This window comes from Theropithecus gelada, chromosome 7a (genome assembly GCF_003255815.1).
Source record: "Theropithecus gelada isolate Dixy chromosome 7a, Tgel_1.0, whole genome shotgun sequence".
In the NCBI taxonomy this organism is placed as follows: Eukaryota; Metazoa; Chordata; class Mammalia; order Primates; family Cercopithecidae; genus Theropithecus; species Theropithecus gelada.
In genome coordinates, this window is record NC_037674.1 from 57,020,771 (window position 1) to 57,036,369 (window position 15,599).

The following is a 15,599-nucleotide window of genomic DNA, read 5'->3' on the forward strand; positions in this document are numbered from 1 at the left end:
ATCCTCCTCCCCACCTCTTCTGGGCTGCCTTAGAAACTCATTCCTTTCCTTGTTAGGCAGAGTAACTTGGTTGTCCAGGTTTTTTCTTCCACCCGGTTTTAATTTGCATATTCAAAAACTCATTAAGACACTCACAAACAAATGACCCACCACTCTACTCTATGGCAATCTTCTTTTCAGCAGTTCAAAAAGAAATTAAAAAAAAAAATGGCAGAAGATTGGAAATGCCGGTCTTCTTTATAACATGGTTGTATTTGTTGTCGAGTTTCTCAATCACATAAATCATATCACACCCACCCTAGCAGGCAGAAACAAGTAAAGTTCACTTCTATCTGTATTTGTTTGTTTTAAACAGCAGTTTCTTTTACTTGCTGTATACAGGTTGATGGTGGAAATTATTACATACAGATATGTCCTGATTTGCACAGAATGGTCAATTTTTGACCTGTTGTCCCAGCTTAACTACTAATCACACCTCCTTCACTTCAAAAGTGTCCTGATTTAGACCATAAACCAAATAAAATGGTCACACCCTCCCCCGCCACTGAGGCAGTCCCTGCTGGCTCTTTCTAGCTCTGTGTCAGGCAGAGCCCAGGAATTTTCTCCTTCACAATCTTCTGCCTGGACCACACCTAAAAACAATTGAAGACTTAAAACAGTGTTCAGGAATTGCTTTCACAACTGCCAACCAACAGCAGGGAGGAAGATATCCAGAAGAACAAAGGGAAAAATACAATTTGTGCAAAAGAATGGGGGGAGAACTTACGCATTACTTCTGGTTGGCACACATAGGGACTGAATGGCCACCTGTGAATCTATATGCATGTTTGTTTATGCAGCTACTGTTTATGTATCTGCTATCTATCTATATCTATCTGTCTATCTATCTATCTATCTATCTATCTATCTATCTATCTATCTATCCATCCATCCATCTATCTACGTCTATCATCCCAAGCTATGTCACAGTTTAAATATTTAACTCTGGGTAATGTTCTAAGGAAGAACAATCTCAGAATGTTAGAGCTGGAAGAAACTTTAGACGTCATCCTATCACACAGGGACACTTACGCAAGTCACACACAGCAAGTTTGTGGCTGAGTAAAGACCTGAACTTGTGTCTTCTACCCCCACTCCAGGGCTGTCCTCGGCCTTATCATGCTTCCCTCTTGATTCTGTGCGCCATCCTCACCCCACTCCTAATGAGAAGAAAGAAATGCAGCCCAAAGTGAGAGCACCTTTTTCTTTCTGGCATTGTTGAGTATTGATTACCACACAGGTTATGGACTCAGACAGATGGGGAATCAAGTCCCAATTCAGTCCTCGCAAGAGAAGTCATGTGGGGCAACTTTCTAAGTCTGTGTCACTTATAGAATCGTAGTTGCCATGAGGTTTAAATAAGATAACATGTAAAAACATTTAGTATCCAATAAACAGTGATCATTTTTCTTCCTTTCAATGAGGGTTTTTCTCTCAGGAGTTAGTTTCTTTCTCTGGCATTTTTTAGAATAAGAATGTACCTAACTCATTATTTACTCCTATTCAGAGAAAGACTACCCAAAGTATGATCCACACAGCAGGGCAAATGGGTTCCTAAGATTTAGAAAGAGCTATGGGCAGGAGGCAGGGGGCAGGAGGCAGGAGGCAAGAGGCTTGAGTTTGATCACAGCTGCAGAATGAGGTTGCTGAGCATCCTGGGACACTCCATGTCCCTTCTCTGGGCCTTGGGATCCTCCTTTGTAAAGTTGAAGGCATTACACTTGACCTCAGATGTTCTTGCCTTTTTCTCCCATGCTTGTCTGTCCAGGGTATTTATAACAAACTTTTCGAGCTTAATAGGAGAAAGGAAAGCAGTCCCATTGGCTGACCTTGATACTGATTGACTTATTAAACAGGTGAGTAGGATTCAAGATCACACCCTTGCCTATTACTAAAGATGAAGGGAAGGATGTTTATTCAGAAGAACAGAGAGCCTGCCTGGAACAGAGCTACATGTATGTTGGGTTCTCCCTTATGGAGTGAGGACACAGAAAACCATGCTTCTAGCCTTGACCTTCTACATATGGCTTATGTGACCTTTGGCAAATCACTTACCTTCTCTGAGTCTCGTTTTCCTCATCTCTAAAAAAAATAAAAATTGAATAGAGGATGGTGTGAGATTTCAGCAAGATTAAAAGGTATAAGAGGCCAGTCCAGTGCTGGGATATGGAGTGTGGTTTGAGGATGCTTTTAAAGGATGGCTGCCTGGGAGTTGGGGAGTAGGCGGCTATTATATGAAAGACCCTGGGCCAGGTGCAGTGGCTCACGCCTGTAATCCTAGCACTTTGGGAGGCCAAGGCAGAAGGATTGCTTGAGCCCAGGAGTTTGAGACCACCCTGGGCAACATGGTGAAAGCCCATCTCCACCAAAAATACAAAAATTAGTCATTCGTGGTGGCGTACACTTGTAGTCCCAGCTCCCCGGGGGACTGAGGTGGGAGAATGGTTTGAGCCCAGGTGGCAGAGGTTGTAGTGAGCCGAGATCACACCACTGCACTCCAGCCTGGGCAACAGAGCCAGACCTTGTCTCAAAAAAAAAAAAAAAAAGCCTGGAAGGAACTGTGGTGTCTACATCAGGGCCTCTCAATCAGGGATGATTCTGTCACCCTTCCTCCCTTCTACCCAATGGAATATTTGGCAATGAATGTCTGGAGACATTTTTGGTTGTCACAACTGAAGAGGTTTTCCTGGCATCTAGTAGGTAGAGACCAGGGAGGCTGCTAAACATCCTGCAATGCATAGGACAGCCTCTCGAAATGTTCACAGTGCCAGGGGTGGGAGGTGGAGGGTTGTTGCTGGTTGGTATGTGGATTTTCCGGTGATGGCATGGTGGCAGGTACTGAATAGGTATGTGTTGAATTGATGTCATCAGGAAGCAGGAACTCCCTTGGTGGATGACATCATTGGGCAGTCTGTACCCAGGGGTAGGGATGAAGAGTGTAAGATAAGGGAGGCATTTCTCGCCATTGCCCCACTGTGTAACAGGCCACCTTGCAAGGAAGTAAGCATCTCTCTGGAGTGTCTGAGCAGAAGTAGGGTACCTGTTTGCCAGTTATGCTTAGGAACAGAGTCTGGGATTGGACAGGGAGGTGGGGCCCAGGCTAGAGGCCCTCTGAAGACCTGAGTTCTGAGATTGATGAGTTTAGAGATTCAGACCCAGAAGGGGCTTCAGAGATCATGGAATTCAAGTCCTTCATTTTTGCGGTGGAAAAAAAGTGACTGAAGTGAAGATAGGAGTCTTGTCTGAGATCCCCACGCTGCTTGGATGTGCTGCTGAAACTACATCCCTGGTATCTCAATATCCATGCAAATATTCTTTCTGCTTTCCCCACTAACTGTGTATTCCAAAAAGGAAACCAAAGAGCTGGAGTTTGCAGCCCTTTCTAGTTCTGAACCCAGGTGTTGCACATGTGGCTTGATATGCGTCTTGGGCTAACAAGCTGGCTTGGATTTCTGGGTGAGGGTACAATAAGGAGAATCTATACTGGTCTTAATAAAAAGCACACCTGCCCCAGCTCAGGTGCTGCTCCTAGATGAAGTTCCCTCGTCCACCCTTCCTCAGTGGGATCTCCTCTGTGGAGTCCCTCCATGGTAAGTCCTTGTACGCAGGGCACTCAGCTGTGTGCTCCATCGAAGTGGGTGCGCATGGCCCAGCCCATGGCCTCCTCTTGGATTCACCTTCTCACGTATGATATCTTGCCCCCTTTCCTACCCTATAGAGCCTCACCACCCCCAACTCCTCCAGCTGGAAAGGGCTTTTAAAAGTCACCATCCCTGGCACAGCGCAGTGGCTCTTGCCTGTAATCCCAGCACTTTGGGTACCCAAGGCAGGTGGACCACGAATCAGGAGATTGAGACCAGCTTGGCCAACATGGTGAAACCGGGTCTCTACTAAAAACACATAAAAAATTAGCTGGATGTGGTGGCACACGCCTATATTCCCAGCTACTCAGGAGGCTGAGGCAGGAGAATCGCTTGAACCCTGGAGGCAGAGCTTGCAGTGAGCCAAGATTGCACCACTGCACTCCAGTCTGGGCAACAGAGCGAGACTGCATCTCAAAAAAAAAAAAAAAAAAAAAGTCACCATCCCACCCCATGTCCCACTTTCCCCAGGCCTATCACTTGTGTCCTATTCATCTCCAAACCCCCAATGCTCCTCCCAGGGCCCAGTGTATGGCTGAGACTATTTAGTGTTTGTTGAATGAATGAATGAGCACATGAGACTATTTAGTGTTTACTGAATGAATGAATGGGCACATGAATAACTGGATGCTTGGTGAAACATCCCTGTCTTGACCCGGGCAGACCAAGGACGTTGTGGGCTATAACTCTTTGGGCCACTGCTTCTTCACGGAAGATGGGCCAGAGGAACGCAACACTTTTGACCACTGTCTTGGCCTCCTTGTCAAGTCCGGAACCCTCCTCCCCTCAGACCGTGACAGCAAGATGTGCAAGATGATCACAGAGGACTCCTATCCGGGGTACATCCCCAAGCCCAGGCAAGACTGCAAGTAAGTGCCTGGACCCCTCTCTGTGTGCTGGGGGGAAGGGGTGTGCATGTGTGAGCATGTGTTCACTCAGCTCAGCCCAGCACCAGACTTCTGCACTTTGGGGCTCTGAGCAGCTTGGGCCTCACAGCCCTTAACCACCTACTGCTCCAGCTTCCTGCAGAGCAGGTGGGAGGGTGTCTTCTCTCTTCTCCCTTCTCAGTTTGCCTCATGTGCATTTTTCTTGTCCAAAGAGGACCCCTGTTCTCATCTGTGGGGCTTCTCTTTATCCACACAGTGCCCTTTGATGAGAGGAAGTGGCTGTCACCTCAGCTGCCACGGAGGCCCCAACCACACGGACCCTTTTCTAGATATGGAGAGAGAGACACACAGAGACGGGGTGATATCTCTCTGCAGTAAGCCTTCCAAGTGCAGCGCCCCTCTCTTAGAAAGGACTACTTTCCTGGGTTCTTCTGACCTACAAGTATTTTAGAGCCAATCTCAGACATCACTTGCACACTGCTTCTATTTTCAAGACTCATGCTTTTTTAAATTTCTGAACATTTTAAGTGCTTAAACGAGCACCACACTTTAATTAGAAAACTGGGTTTCAGAATAAGTCAATTATTTCTCAGATCTCTGATAAGAGACTCTCAGGCCTCCCAGCACTTTGGGAGGCCGAGGTGGGCGGGTCACGAAGTCAGGAGATTGAGACCATCCTGGCTGACACAGTGAAACCCCGTCTCTACTAAAAATACAAAAAAACAAAATCAGCCGGGCGTGGTGGCAGGTGCCTGTGGTCCCAGCTACTTGGGAGGCTGAAGCAGAATTGCGTGAACCTGGGAGATGGAGGTTGCAGTGAGCTGAGATTGCACCACTGCACTCCAGCCTGGGTGACAGAGCGAGACTCTGTCTCAAAAAAATAATAAAAAAAAAGAGACTCTCAGGCCAATATCAGAGTGCCTGACCTGCACCTGCCGTGTGGCAGGATGACCCCTGGTGGCCTTTATCTGACTTCAGGTATCTCTGCCCTCCCTGCAGTGCTGTGTCCACCTTCTGGATGGCCAATCCCAACAACAACCTCATAAACTGTGCTGCTGCAGGATCTGAGGTGAGCAGAAGTATCCCTTCTTTGGCAGAAAGTGAGGGTAGGGACTGGAGTCTGGGAGACAGCCCCTGAGGCTTACCTTGAAGTATCTGTGCTCTGAGCCCCAAGCCCAGATATCCATGCAGACAGGCTTAGCTACAGTGAAGAGGAAAACAACAGACTGGGGGTGGTAGGGCAGGGGGTGTCCTTTGGACTTGGTTTTAAAGGACAGCCCTGTCACTTCATAATACACTGGTGACCATAGTTAGTGAACACTGAATGCTTTATGTATAATAAATCATATTAGAATGCCATGATTTTAGCTTAGAAAGGTACCTGACGTATCAGTGTTGTAAGTTCACATAATTTGATTTTTATAAGAACCCAGTGACGCAGGTACTATTATTATCCCTATCTGATAGGGGAGGAAGCTAAGGCTAGGAGAGCTGACATGCCCAGGGGCACACACACAGCTGGGAGGTGGCGGCCACAGCATTCCATCCACACAGCCCTGCTGTCACCCACCCATTCATGCTTCTGGCCTTCCTTGGGACCCTGACCTTGACCTGGAACTTAGCTTCCTTATCTGTAGAATGAAGGGGAAAGCAGACAACGAAATCCCCCTGTGTGTCAGGAAGAGGAGTTTAAGCCCACAGAGATTGAAATGCAACAGTTCCGAGCCATGTCTGATAGAGTAGGAACCCATGACGGGCTTCAGCTCTCATGGTGGGCTCTACTTGTCACTGTTTTCCCTCCAGACTGGACCACACGGAGGTGTGTTGGGGGTAGGCATTGAGGGCTGGTGTGGGTGACGGCACTAGATACTAGACCCACCTCCAGCGTGGGCTGCGTGGCCACCTTGCCCAGGAGCTCTCTGAGGCTGAACACTGTGGCTTTTCCCTTCTGTGCTTCCCCAACAGGAAACTGGATTTTGGTTTATTTTTCACCACGTACCAACGGGCCCCTCTGTGGGAATGTACTCCCCAGGTTATTCAGAGCACATTCCACTGGGAAAATTCTATAACAACCGAGCACATTCCAACTACCGGGTAAGTCTTTCCAGACTGCGCCTCTCTGGCCAGCCTCTCGGTCCCCTTCCCAGGCCTGCAGATGATTAAAGCCGGGACAACCAGTTGGCGACAGCTGGGAACAACTGCATTCTTAACGCTGGTCTCGAAGAAAATGGAGCAGCCTTGTGAGGCCTCCCAGGCCATTGGCCACATTCTTCACACAAATCTCCTGTGGTGGTTCCTGCACGGGCATGGACTTAGCATATGGCCAGAGCCAAAAGGAACAAGTTGTTTCTTCACTCATGCTGACGGGGGGAGAGCTTCTCTTGGTGGCTTCTGAGCTGGGCACCTGAATTTGGTTTGCAGTTCACTTGGCGGGTCTGGGTGTAGTCTCAACCATGAAAAGTTAGGCCTGATCCATAAGCTGAAGGAAATCAAGATGTGGCTCTGAAGGAAGGTGGAGGCAGCATTGGCATCCTCTTTGCTGTTTGCTCTTGTCTTGTTTCTTGGGAAATGAATGGGTTGCTGCATCTGTACGGAGCTAAGTGGGCAGGTGGGACACAAAGTCCTCAGTCATCTTCATTTGCACATCAATATGTCCTAAGCACCTGCTTTTGTGTCCAGCACCAAGCTAGGCACTGGGGGACAGAGGGCATACCAAGATGACTGGGATCTCAAGTCTGTCAAGGACCTCCCAGTAAGGACAGCAGTCAAGACCAGAGTCGTGGGGCATAGGAATGGAGCTTGGAGCATGGCTGAGACCAGAGACGCTGTTTGTGGGGGCAGAGGTGGTCTCAAGGATGCCAGGGCAGTGCACAGGCAGACTCCCAAATGCCTAGGCTGGTGTTCTGGTCCAATCCCTAATGATACCAATGAAGAAAAATTGATGTTCCTCAAAGGAAATGGATACATGCAGAGTCAAAAAGTAAAAAGATTTGTAAAAGCCCAACCAGAGAGAAGACCAAAATGAAGAGATACAGTCTCAGAATAGATCTGTGCTTACACCTAGGAGATGGGGTGGGGCAAGGGGCGAGCAATTGCAGGGTGGGGCAAGGGGTGAGCAGTTGCAGAGTGGAATGGCAGAAAGAGAAGAAGAGTCCCCAGGCAGTGTCATATCCCAGGAACTAGGAAAGAGGGTAGTGTCATCGAGCAGTGAGCAGAGGTGTGGAGGACAACAGTCTCACCTTGACAGAGGAGAATTAGTGCAGGGTATCAGAGAGGGCATTTTAGAGGCTGACATGGCCCTCAGAGAGCTGTCTCCATACAAAGGCAGGTGCAGGGGGCATGCTGCTGTTGGTGGCAGGGGCAACAGTGGAGAGAATGTGTTGGCTGCTTGTCAAGAAACCCCCCACTCCCACCCCTTGGGAAGGCTTCATGAGAAGAGAGGTGGGCCACATAGAACCTAGCAGGTGTGGAGAGGCTGGAAAGGGGAGGAGTGCATGCAGGTGAATGGTTTCTAACAAGCAGGCATGCAAGGGCTTATGGGTGGGGCGGGGGTGGGTCTTGAGGAAGGTGGCAGGTGTCATTCTCTGAGGCAGGGAGGGAAGGAGTGAAGAGGAGCCTCCAGCTGGATGATTCAATTATCTAAGCTAAGGAGGAGGTCCCGCCCTTGGTGTTCATGCCCAGTAAGCCTTGACCCTACATCCACAGTGAGAGGGACCTGTTCCAGGAGGCTTCACCTGGGGTCTCTTATTGGGTCCTCATAACCATCCTGTGACATAGGTGTTACTAGCGCATTTTGCAGATGATATCACTGAGGAGGTGAAGGGGCTTGCCCAGTCAGTTAGTGGGAGTAGAGCTGTGAGTCAACCCCACATCATCTGACTCACATCACTGCTGCTGAATTATAAGCCAGAGGGAGAATGACATGACCACAGTGCCCTCCAGTTATCTAAAGAAGAGAAATCTGAGTTTGAGCATTCACAAGAGGCCAAGAGAATCCAGAAAGGAATGAAGACTGAATGGTGGCCTCCCTGGGCAGCATCACTCAGCTGCCTTGATTTCTCCCTACCCCATGGCTGACAAAGTGCACATATTTAGAGTCAAACAAGAAAGCCAGATTCTGTCTTCAAGACAGACAGGAGCTAAAATGAGACTGTGGGAAGGTCACTGTCCCCTGTCCAAGGTAAAGATGGGACTTAGGTTCAGCATTTGCTTTAAATCACAGCAGATAAATTTCCTCCGAGTGTACACCTGTTGTTCTTGACTTGGGGCCTGGGCTGTCCAAAGCAGTATGGGTTCTGCACATGGACTTTGCCATTTGGCCTTGGACAAGATATATAATCTCTCTAGACCTCACTTTCCACATATGCTCCTCAAAGAGGTCAAATATTCCAGATTTGGTCTGAGCAATGCAGAATAAGGCAGCATCTTCACCTACCTTACTGTAGATCCTCTACTTCTGTTGATGCAGCCTGAGAACAGAGCCGGTTTTCCCGGAGCATTCAGAAGTATGCAGTGAGGCTGAGTGTGGGAAGATGCCTTTAGCCCACAGTAGAAGTTAATGTGTCCCTGAATATCTCTTCCCTGCAGGCTGGCATGATCATAGACAACGGAGTCAAAACCACTGAGGCCTCTGCCAAGGACAAGCGGCCCTTCCTCTCGATCATCTCTGCCAGGTAATCAGCCATTGGGAAGACACAGTCCATGGTGACCTTGCACTCCAGTTCCTGCCTCCCCCTCCTTCAATCACTCATTCATTCCCTGAGCATCTGTTGAGCCCTTGCTTTGTGCTGGGCATTGAGCTATTTGCTGGGGGTATAATGGTGAAAACCTGAGCAGAGTAAAGTCTGAATTAGGATTCCAGCTCCAGTAGCCAAAGGAAGATAGAAATTCCCAGAGGTTTCTAGATCCCTCAGCAAAGTGAATAGCTGGTAAGTCAGCAGAAATGAGCAGGGCCACAGTAGGTTGGGCCAGGATGAAAAGATGAAGAGAATAGAAGGGAAGAATTTTACCATCAATTTAATGGGAAAGAACATGCAGGTCATGCCTATAAATAAACCTACTGTTCAGTTGAAAGCCAGGGGCAACTTTTAAAAGGTGCTTTAAAAACCTCAAGGTAATTAGCAAAACCAATCTCCTTTAAAGAGACAAGTTGCTTGCTCTCCATCAAAAGTGGGTAACATGGTAACATGATAGTCCACTCCGTTTTGTAGCTAAGAAGTGCTCAGAAAAGGCACTAGTTCAAGGTGACCTGCCAGTTAGTGCGAGAGCTGGGTATCTCCAGACTCTTCTCCTGGGCCACGAGGACTATGTCGCATGCCCTTGTGGGAATGGCTGTCTGAACTTTCCTCTGTGCTTTGACCCGCTTGGGGGCAGGTTCTTCAGTATGTGAGGAGCCTGCATGGGCTGATGGAGGAGTGACCTCTTGCTTCTGTGATGAACTCAGAAAGTTCATTCCAGAGCCCAGGCAATGCAAATGGGTTTCTGTTTAGTCAGTGCCTTCCTGGGCACTGTGAGTAGAGAGAGGCTTACAGAGCCCAGAAGCAGAGGTGTGCCCCCAAAACCACCACCTGTGCCCTCCCCATGGTGTGCTGCAGATATAGCCCTCACCAGGATGCTGACCCGCTGAAGCCTCGGGAGCCAGCCATCATCAGGCACTTCACTGCCTACAAGAACCAGGACCACGGGGCCTGGCTGCGCGGCGGGGATGTGTGGCTGGACAGCTGCCGGTGAGTCAGAGCGGCGTGTGGCTTTGGCACAAAGGGCGCATGGCGCGTCTTCCCTCAGCCCCCCACAGAGAGAGGAGAGCAAAACAGAGAGGGGAAGCCAGACATACTGACGTTTGGCCTTCTGGTCCCCCAGCCAGGCAGGGGCATAGAATGGTAGCAGGCAGTGGCCAAAAAACAGCAACAACAAAGAAAAAATCAGAAAAAGCAAAACCTAAAAGCAGCATATTGGCTTCAGCCCACAGTGCCAGGTGCTGCGGGTTATGATTTGCTTCCAAATAGTCATTGGTCTTGGCTCTCTCAAGGTCACACGGCCCATCAGCTAAGGGAGGGAAGAAGAAAGAAGCCAGAATATTCTGGGCACTTACTGTGTGGAAGCCTTAGTTGCATTTCTTTCTTACCATGTTTCTCAAACATATAAATTACAATCTCCATTTTAGAGATGATAAACTGAGTTTCAGTTTAGTGAATTTCCCAAGGTCATGCAGTTAGCTAGTGTTTGAACTGGAACTTGGAGCTACAGTTCACTGGACTCCAAGACTCAAATGAAAAAGGCAGGGAACGCTGAGCTCTCATATGAAGTCCCTATATAAGTGACTGGCACATGCTGGACAAGATCCAGAAGGCACAGTCAGCAGAGCTGGGATTTGTTTCCAGGGAGTATTGTGAAATGTCTCCTTGTCTGCCTTTTGTGTTAAAAATGGGAAATCAGAAACCCTATTAGGAAATAAACATATTTCTCTATTTTATTGTGACCAAGTAAAGGAGAAATAAAGGTGAAAGGGAACAAGATAAATTGAAAAGTATGTGAGGAGAAAAGCAGAGACACAGCATTGACAGAGAGAGAAGAGAGAGAGGGAGGGAGAGAAAGGCTGCTCAGATATGCAGAGATCTGGGGAGAAACTGACTTAGCAACGGAGCCCCAGGAAGATGCATGAGAGACAAAGAAGGGGAGGTGCAAAGGCTTTCGGGTCTCCCAGCCAGGCAGGGGCATAGAATGGCAGCAGGGAGTGGCCAAAAATAAAAAATAAAATTTTTTTTTAAAAAGTCAAAAAAACAAAACCTAAAAACAGAGGCAGAGAGACTGAGGGGGCCTTTTTTTTTTTTGGAGATGGAGTCTCACTCTCATCTGTGATGAGTCACCCAGGCTGGAGTGCAATGGTGTAATCTCAGCTCACTGCAACCTCCGCTTCCTGGGTTCAAGCAATTCTCCTGCTTCAGCCTCCCGAGTTACTGGGATTACAGGCATGCGACACCACGCCCAGCTAATTTTTGTATTTTTAGTAGAGATGGGGTTTCACCACATTGGTCAGGCTGGTCTCAAACTCCTGACCTTGTGATTTGCCCGCCTTGGCCTCCCAAAGTGCTGGGATTACAGGCGTGAGTCACTTTGCCAGGCCGAAGGGCCTTCATTTTGCAAGAAAAGAAGTCATTCGTTTTAAGAAGAAGGGACGGGAAAGAAGAGAGCTGATTCTGGGTTTCTGAAGGGCATTTAGGGAAGGGGACAGGGTTGTTCTGATTGGCTCTAGAAGGCAAAAGTGATAGGCATGGAGCAGGTTTCAGCTCTGGAGAAGGAAAAGCGTTCCTACCATATAAGACACTAGTCTATACGATAAGCTGCCAGGCTCCTTATCCCTAGAGCAGACCCTAGAGCATCCTTGGGAGGGGCACTATGCAGAAGGTGGGTGGAAGCCTTGGGTTGAAGAGAAACTAGATAGTGTCAATGCCAAAATTCTTTGCAATATCCTAAGTTCGGTAAATCTCTTGGTTCTGGTTGTGGGCATTTCAGAGTTTAGGTCCCTAAAGAGACGGTGAATGCCAGATTTAGGGCAGTAAGAAAAATTGCGAAGACCCCTCCTGCCAAAGTGGGTGTGTCTTTTAATCTCCCACCAGACTCATTCCAAGGTAGCCTAGGATCTGGCTGGCACCAAGGCTGTGGTCCTATGCGTGGACAACGTTGGTGCAATAGAGGCTGACAGAAGATAGGGATCCCTTCAAGGATTGGAAGAATGAGGGGACCAGGAGCCGAGCACTGGGGGACAGAAGCAATGACAAAAAGCCATGGAGCGGTCTGGGAGACAAGACTCAGGAAGTTTTGGAAAATAAATGGGGTAGACGGTGCCCTAATGATGGGACTGGAATGATTCATTTGAACTAAATGTGCTTCAGAAAAAGAAAAAGGTCCATGTGTCTGAAAGAGGGTGAGCAGAGTATGAAAAAGTACATTGGGAATTAGAGAGCATGCTGGCCACCGGGACCAGCCTGGTGCAGCTGTTGTGGATTCACCAGGCCCTTGAGCTTGGATCTATGAAGGATATAAAGCCATGGAAATTTTAGGGAGCAGAAAGGTTGGTGAGAATGGCACTCTGAGATGAGCCTGGTAGGGTGGACAGGACAGGTGGAAGGAGCAGAGGCATGGAGACCAGTTAAATCTACCCCTGGGACACAGGAAGTGAAGGCAGCCACCGTATTTGGCCCTAGAGTCTATGGTAGCACGGACCCAAGACTCAGCTCTGGATTCTGTGTAGTCCCTTGGCCCTCGCAATCAGACACCCCCCAGGAGCATGCTCATCTGACCCCTAAAAAGGGCAGAGGTGAAAAGGAGCTAACGAGATGGTTCCAGCGCAATTGCAAAATGACTTCCTGCCCTTCTCAGGGCCAGCATCTGCCTGACTTCCCGGAAACTTGAAAAGTAGCTATTGTTGCCTCTCTCTATGGCTGAAACAGTAGTGAAGATGGTAAAAGAAAAAAAATAGAAGTGCATTCACATACTCCACCTTTCCCTGGTGCTGGTCCTGAGAGCGGAAGGCCCTTCAAGTTCTCCTGATCCAACCTCAAACTAAGTCCTGGAATCACAGAGGATAGGGCTGGAGAGGGAGGCTCATGGACCCCAGTCTGCATGCTCTCAATGCCATTGAACATGGAGAGCCACAGAGGTCACTGTTTTCTCTCTAGAGTCAGAGTTGGAGTGGGAGGGGACCCAGAACATCCCCTTCCTGTGTAGAACAGGAGAGCCACAACTCCCAGAGCACACCTCTGCTTACAAAGAGACTCCTTCCTCTGCACGGTATTCAGTTTGACTCCAAGGGCAGGGAAGTGTCCTTCTCTCCACGACTCCACTGAATGTGAAGCCAGGACATGCTCTGACTATCTATCTGCTCTTGTCCACAGGTTTGCTGACAATGGCATCGGCCTAACCCTGGCCAGGTAAGGGCAACTGTCATTATATTTGGACCTCTGTGGGATCTTGTCTCTGGACATCTCACCTTAAACATCTTCTCTCTACAGTGGTGGAACTTTCCCGTATGATGACGGCTCCAAGCAAGAGATAAAGAACAGCTTGTTTGTTGGCGAGAGCGGCAACGTGGGGACAGAAATGATGGACAATAGGATCTGGGGCCCCGGTGGCTTGGACCATAGTGGAAGGACCCTCCCTATAGGCCAGTAGGTTTGCAACCATGTAGCTCCTTGTTCTGTGTGGCTTCACCTAAGTGGCTGTGTTGGAAGGGAAAAACTTAATGGGTAGTTTCTACCTGTTGACTCTGAATTCTTGTGTCCTCTACCAGCCAGAGGAATCATTGAGCTGACTGAGACTAACAATTAAGGGATGAAATCTGGAATGGGGAGAGAGAAGTCAAAAAATGGTGTGGAATATGAGTCAACAGGGTAATGTGGCCATCAAAATGCGTAATGTGTTCCTGGGCTACGTTAATGGGAATTTAGTGTCTGGGATCAGGGATCATGAGTCCTTTTCTCTGACAGCACACTCACTTGGAGTGTTGCATCCACTCCTGAGGATGGGAGAGCGATAGAGTCTGGCCAAAGCACACTTAAAGGAGAATAACCAGGAGGGTGACAAAAGCTGAAGCCATGTCACATGCAGGTTGGGGTCTTCAAACAGGAGACAGGATCATCACTTTGGGGACAACATGGGGGATATTGTTGCATGTTCTCAGAGCTGCTGTGCACATAGGGGATGAGACTCATTCTACAAGGGTCCTTAGGGTTAGTTTACTGCAAGAAGGATGGATCTTTTTACATCAGATATGCTCAACAACAGAATAGCAGGACTGTCCTGAGGAGTCCTGGGCTCTGCAGCTGGGGAAGTTCAAATGAAGGTCAGACAATAAGCAGGTGGGTGGAGAGTGAGTGAGTGACTTGGAAGGTTGATGAGCGAACAGGGATAATGAACTCAGTCAATTCCTTGGAAAGCCACAGGCTGGGTCGGTGGTGAGGAAATCTCCCTTCTTCTGCTGGTGTTTCTGCTCAGGTGTGAATTTAAGCCAGAGAGCAAGGTTCAGAGCCTGTGAGCAGCATGGTGGTCCCTGTGCGCCTGATGATAAGATCAGCCCTTCTTGTCTTTCTGAGCTTTCTACTCTTTCTCTAGGAAGATGTAATTTCTACTACTAGAGCCAGGGCACAAAATACACATTGACCTAAAACTTCCAACCCAAGCGGACATGGAAAAGACTTTGCAAAGGCAAAATCATGATCTCCTTCAGCACGAGGTGGGAGAAGCCCTTCCTTCTGTCTAACCTGAGTGACGGATCAGTCCCTTTCAGCATTTGTATGAGTGACCCTGAATCTGCACGTTCAGGGTTTCTTTGCCAAGAGTTAGCAGCCTCCCAGGGCCAGAATGCTCTGATGACTTCCAAAGGTGATCCTGTTTATGGAAACCTATCAGACTGAGGCATGTTCCTCAAATTGCATCTGCAAGTAGGAACCTAAGACCTTGCAGTCCTCATCATGGTTGATCCATCTTGTATAGAGCTGGGTCAGGCTGAAGTGTAAAACCTAAGTATAGAGCTAGTAAAAATGGACTGTCTCTAAAATATGTGAAATGAAAAAATGCATGGAGCCACCCCATGAGAATCAGGATTCTAGGTCATGATGTTAATCAATTATAAACATAAAAATATAGAAATGCAAGGAGTCTTTGGTGCCCGCTGAAGGCTTGTTACCACGACTGCTGTGGCTAGGGTCTTCCTCAAGGAACCATATTGGAAAGGAAGGGAGCCCAGGGTTGAAGATCAGGGACAACTGGAGTATGGTCTCTCCCTGTGGGCAGGTATTTTTTCTGCTTCTTTTTCCATCTTTCTATCTTTTCTTCTTTATATTTACTGTGGAAGAGAATGGGCTTGACCCAGATATAGAGACACCAGCATAAGCATACATGTTGGGTTTGGAGAAGGAGCAAGCCTAGACTGGGGCCAGGCCCAAGAAGGGCCACCAGGAAGCCCAGCCAACCTCGCAGACCCTTGTTTCCTGTGCTCTGCTCAGGAGTCTGAGGCAATGGGAGAAGTGTGTCT

The 15,599-nt window shown here is 48.3% G+C and overlaps 1 protein-coding gene across 3 annotated transcripts in view; it reads left to right on the forward strand.

The window, feature by feature from the left end:
• Positions 1 to 15,599, forward strand: part of CEMIP (cell migration inducing hyaluronidase 1) — a 173,364-nt gene that overhangs the window by 136,652 nt on the left and 21,113 nt on the right. For all 3 annotated transcript variants that reach the window (XM_025390719.1, XM_025390720.1, XM_025390718.1), the window contains 7 exons: positions 4,344 to 4,549; positions 5,567 to 5,636; positions 6,533 to 6,661; positions 9,155 to 9,240; positions 10,162 to 10,293; positions 13,462 to 13,497; positions 13,579 to 13,734. In XM_025390719.1, coding sequence (XP_025246504.1) covers positions 4,344 to 4,549; positions 5,567 to 5,636; positions 6,533 to 6,661; positions 9,155 to 9,240; positions 10,162 to 10,293; positions 13,462 to 13,497; positions 13,579 to 13,734 — 815 coding nt within the window. The remainder of the gene's footprint in view (positions 1 to 4,343; positions 4,550 to 5,566; positions 5,637 to 6,532; positions 6,662 to 9,154; positions 9,241 to 10,161; positions 10,294 to 13,461; positions 13,498 to 13,578; positions 13,735 to 15,599) is intronic.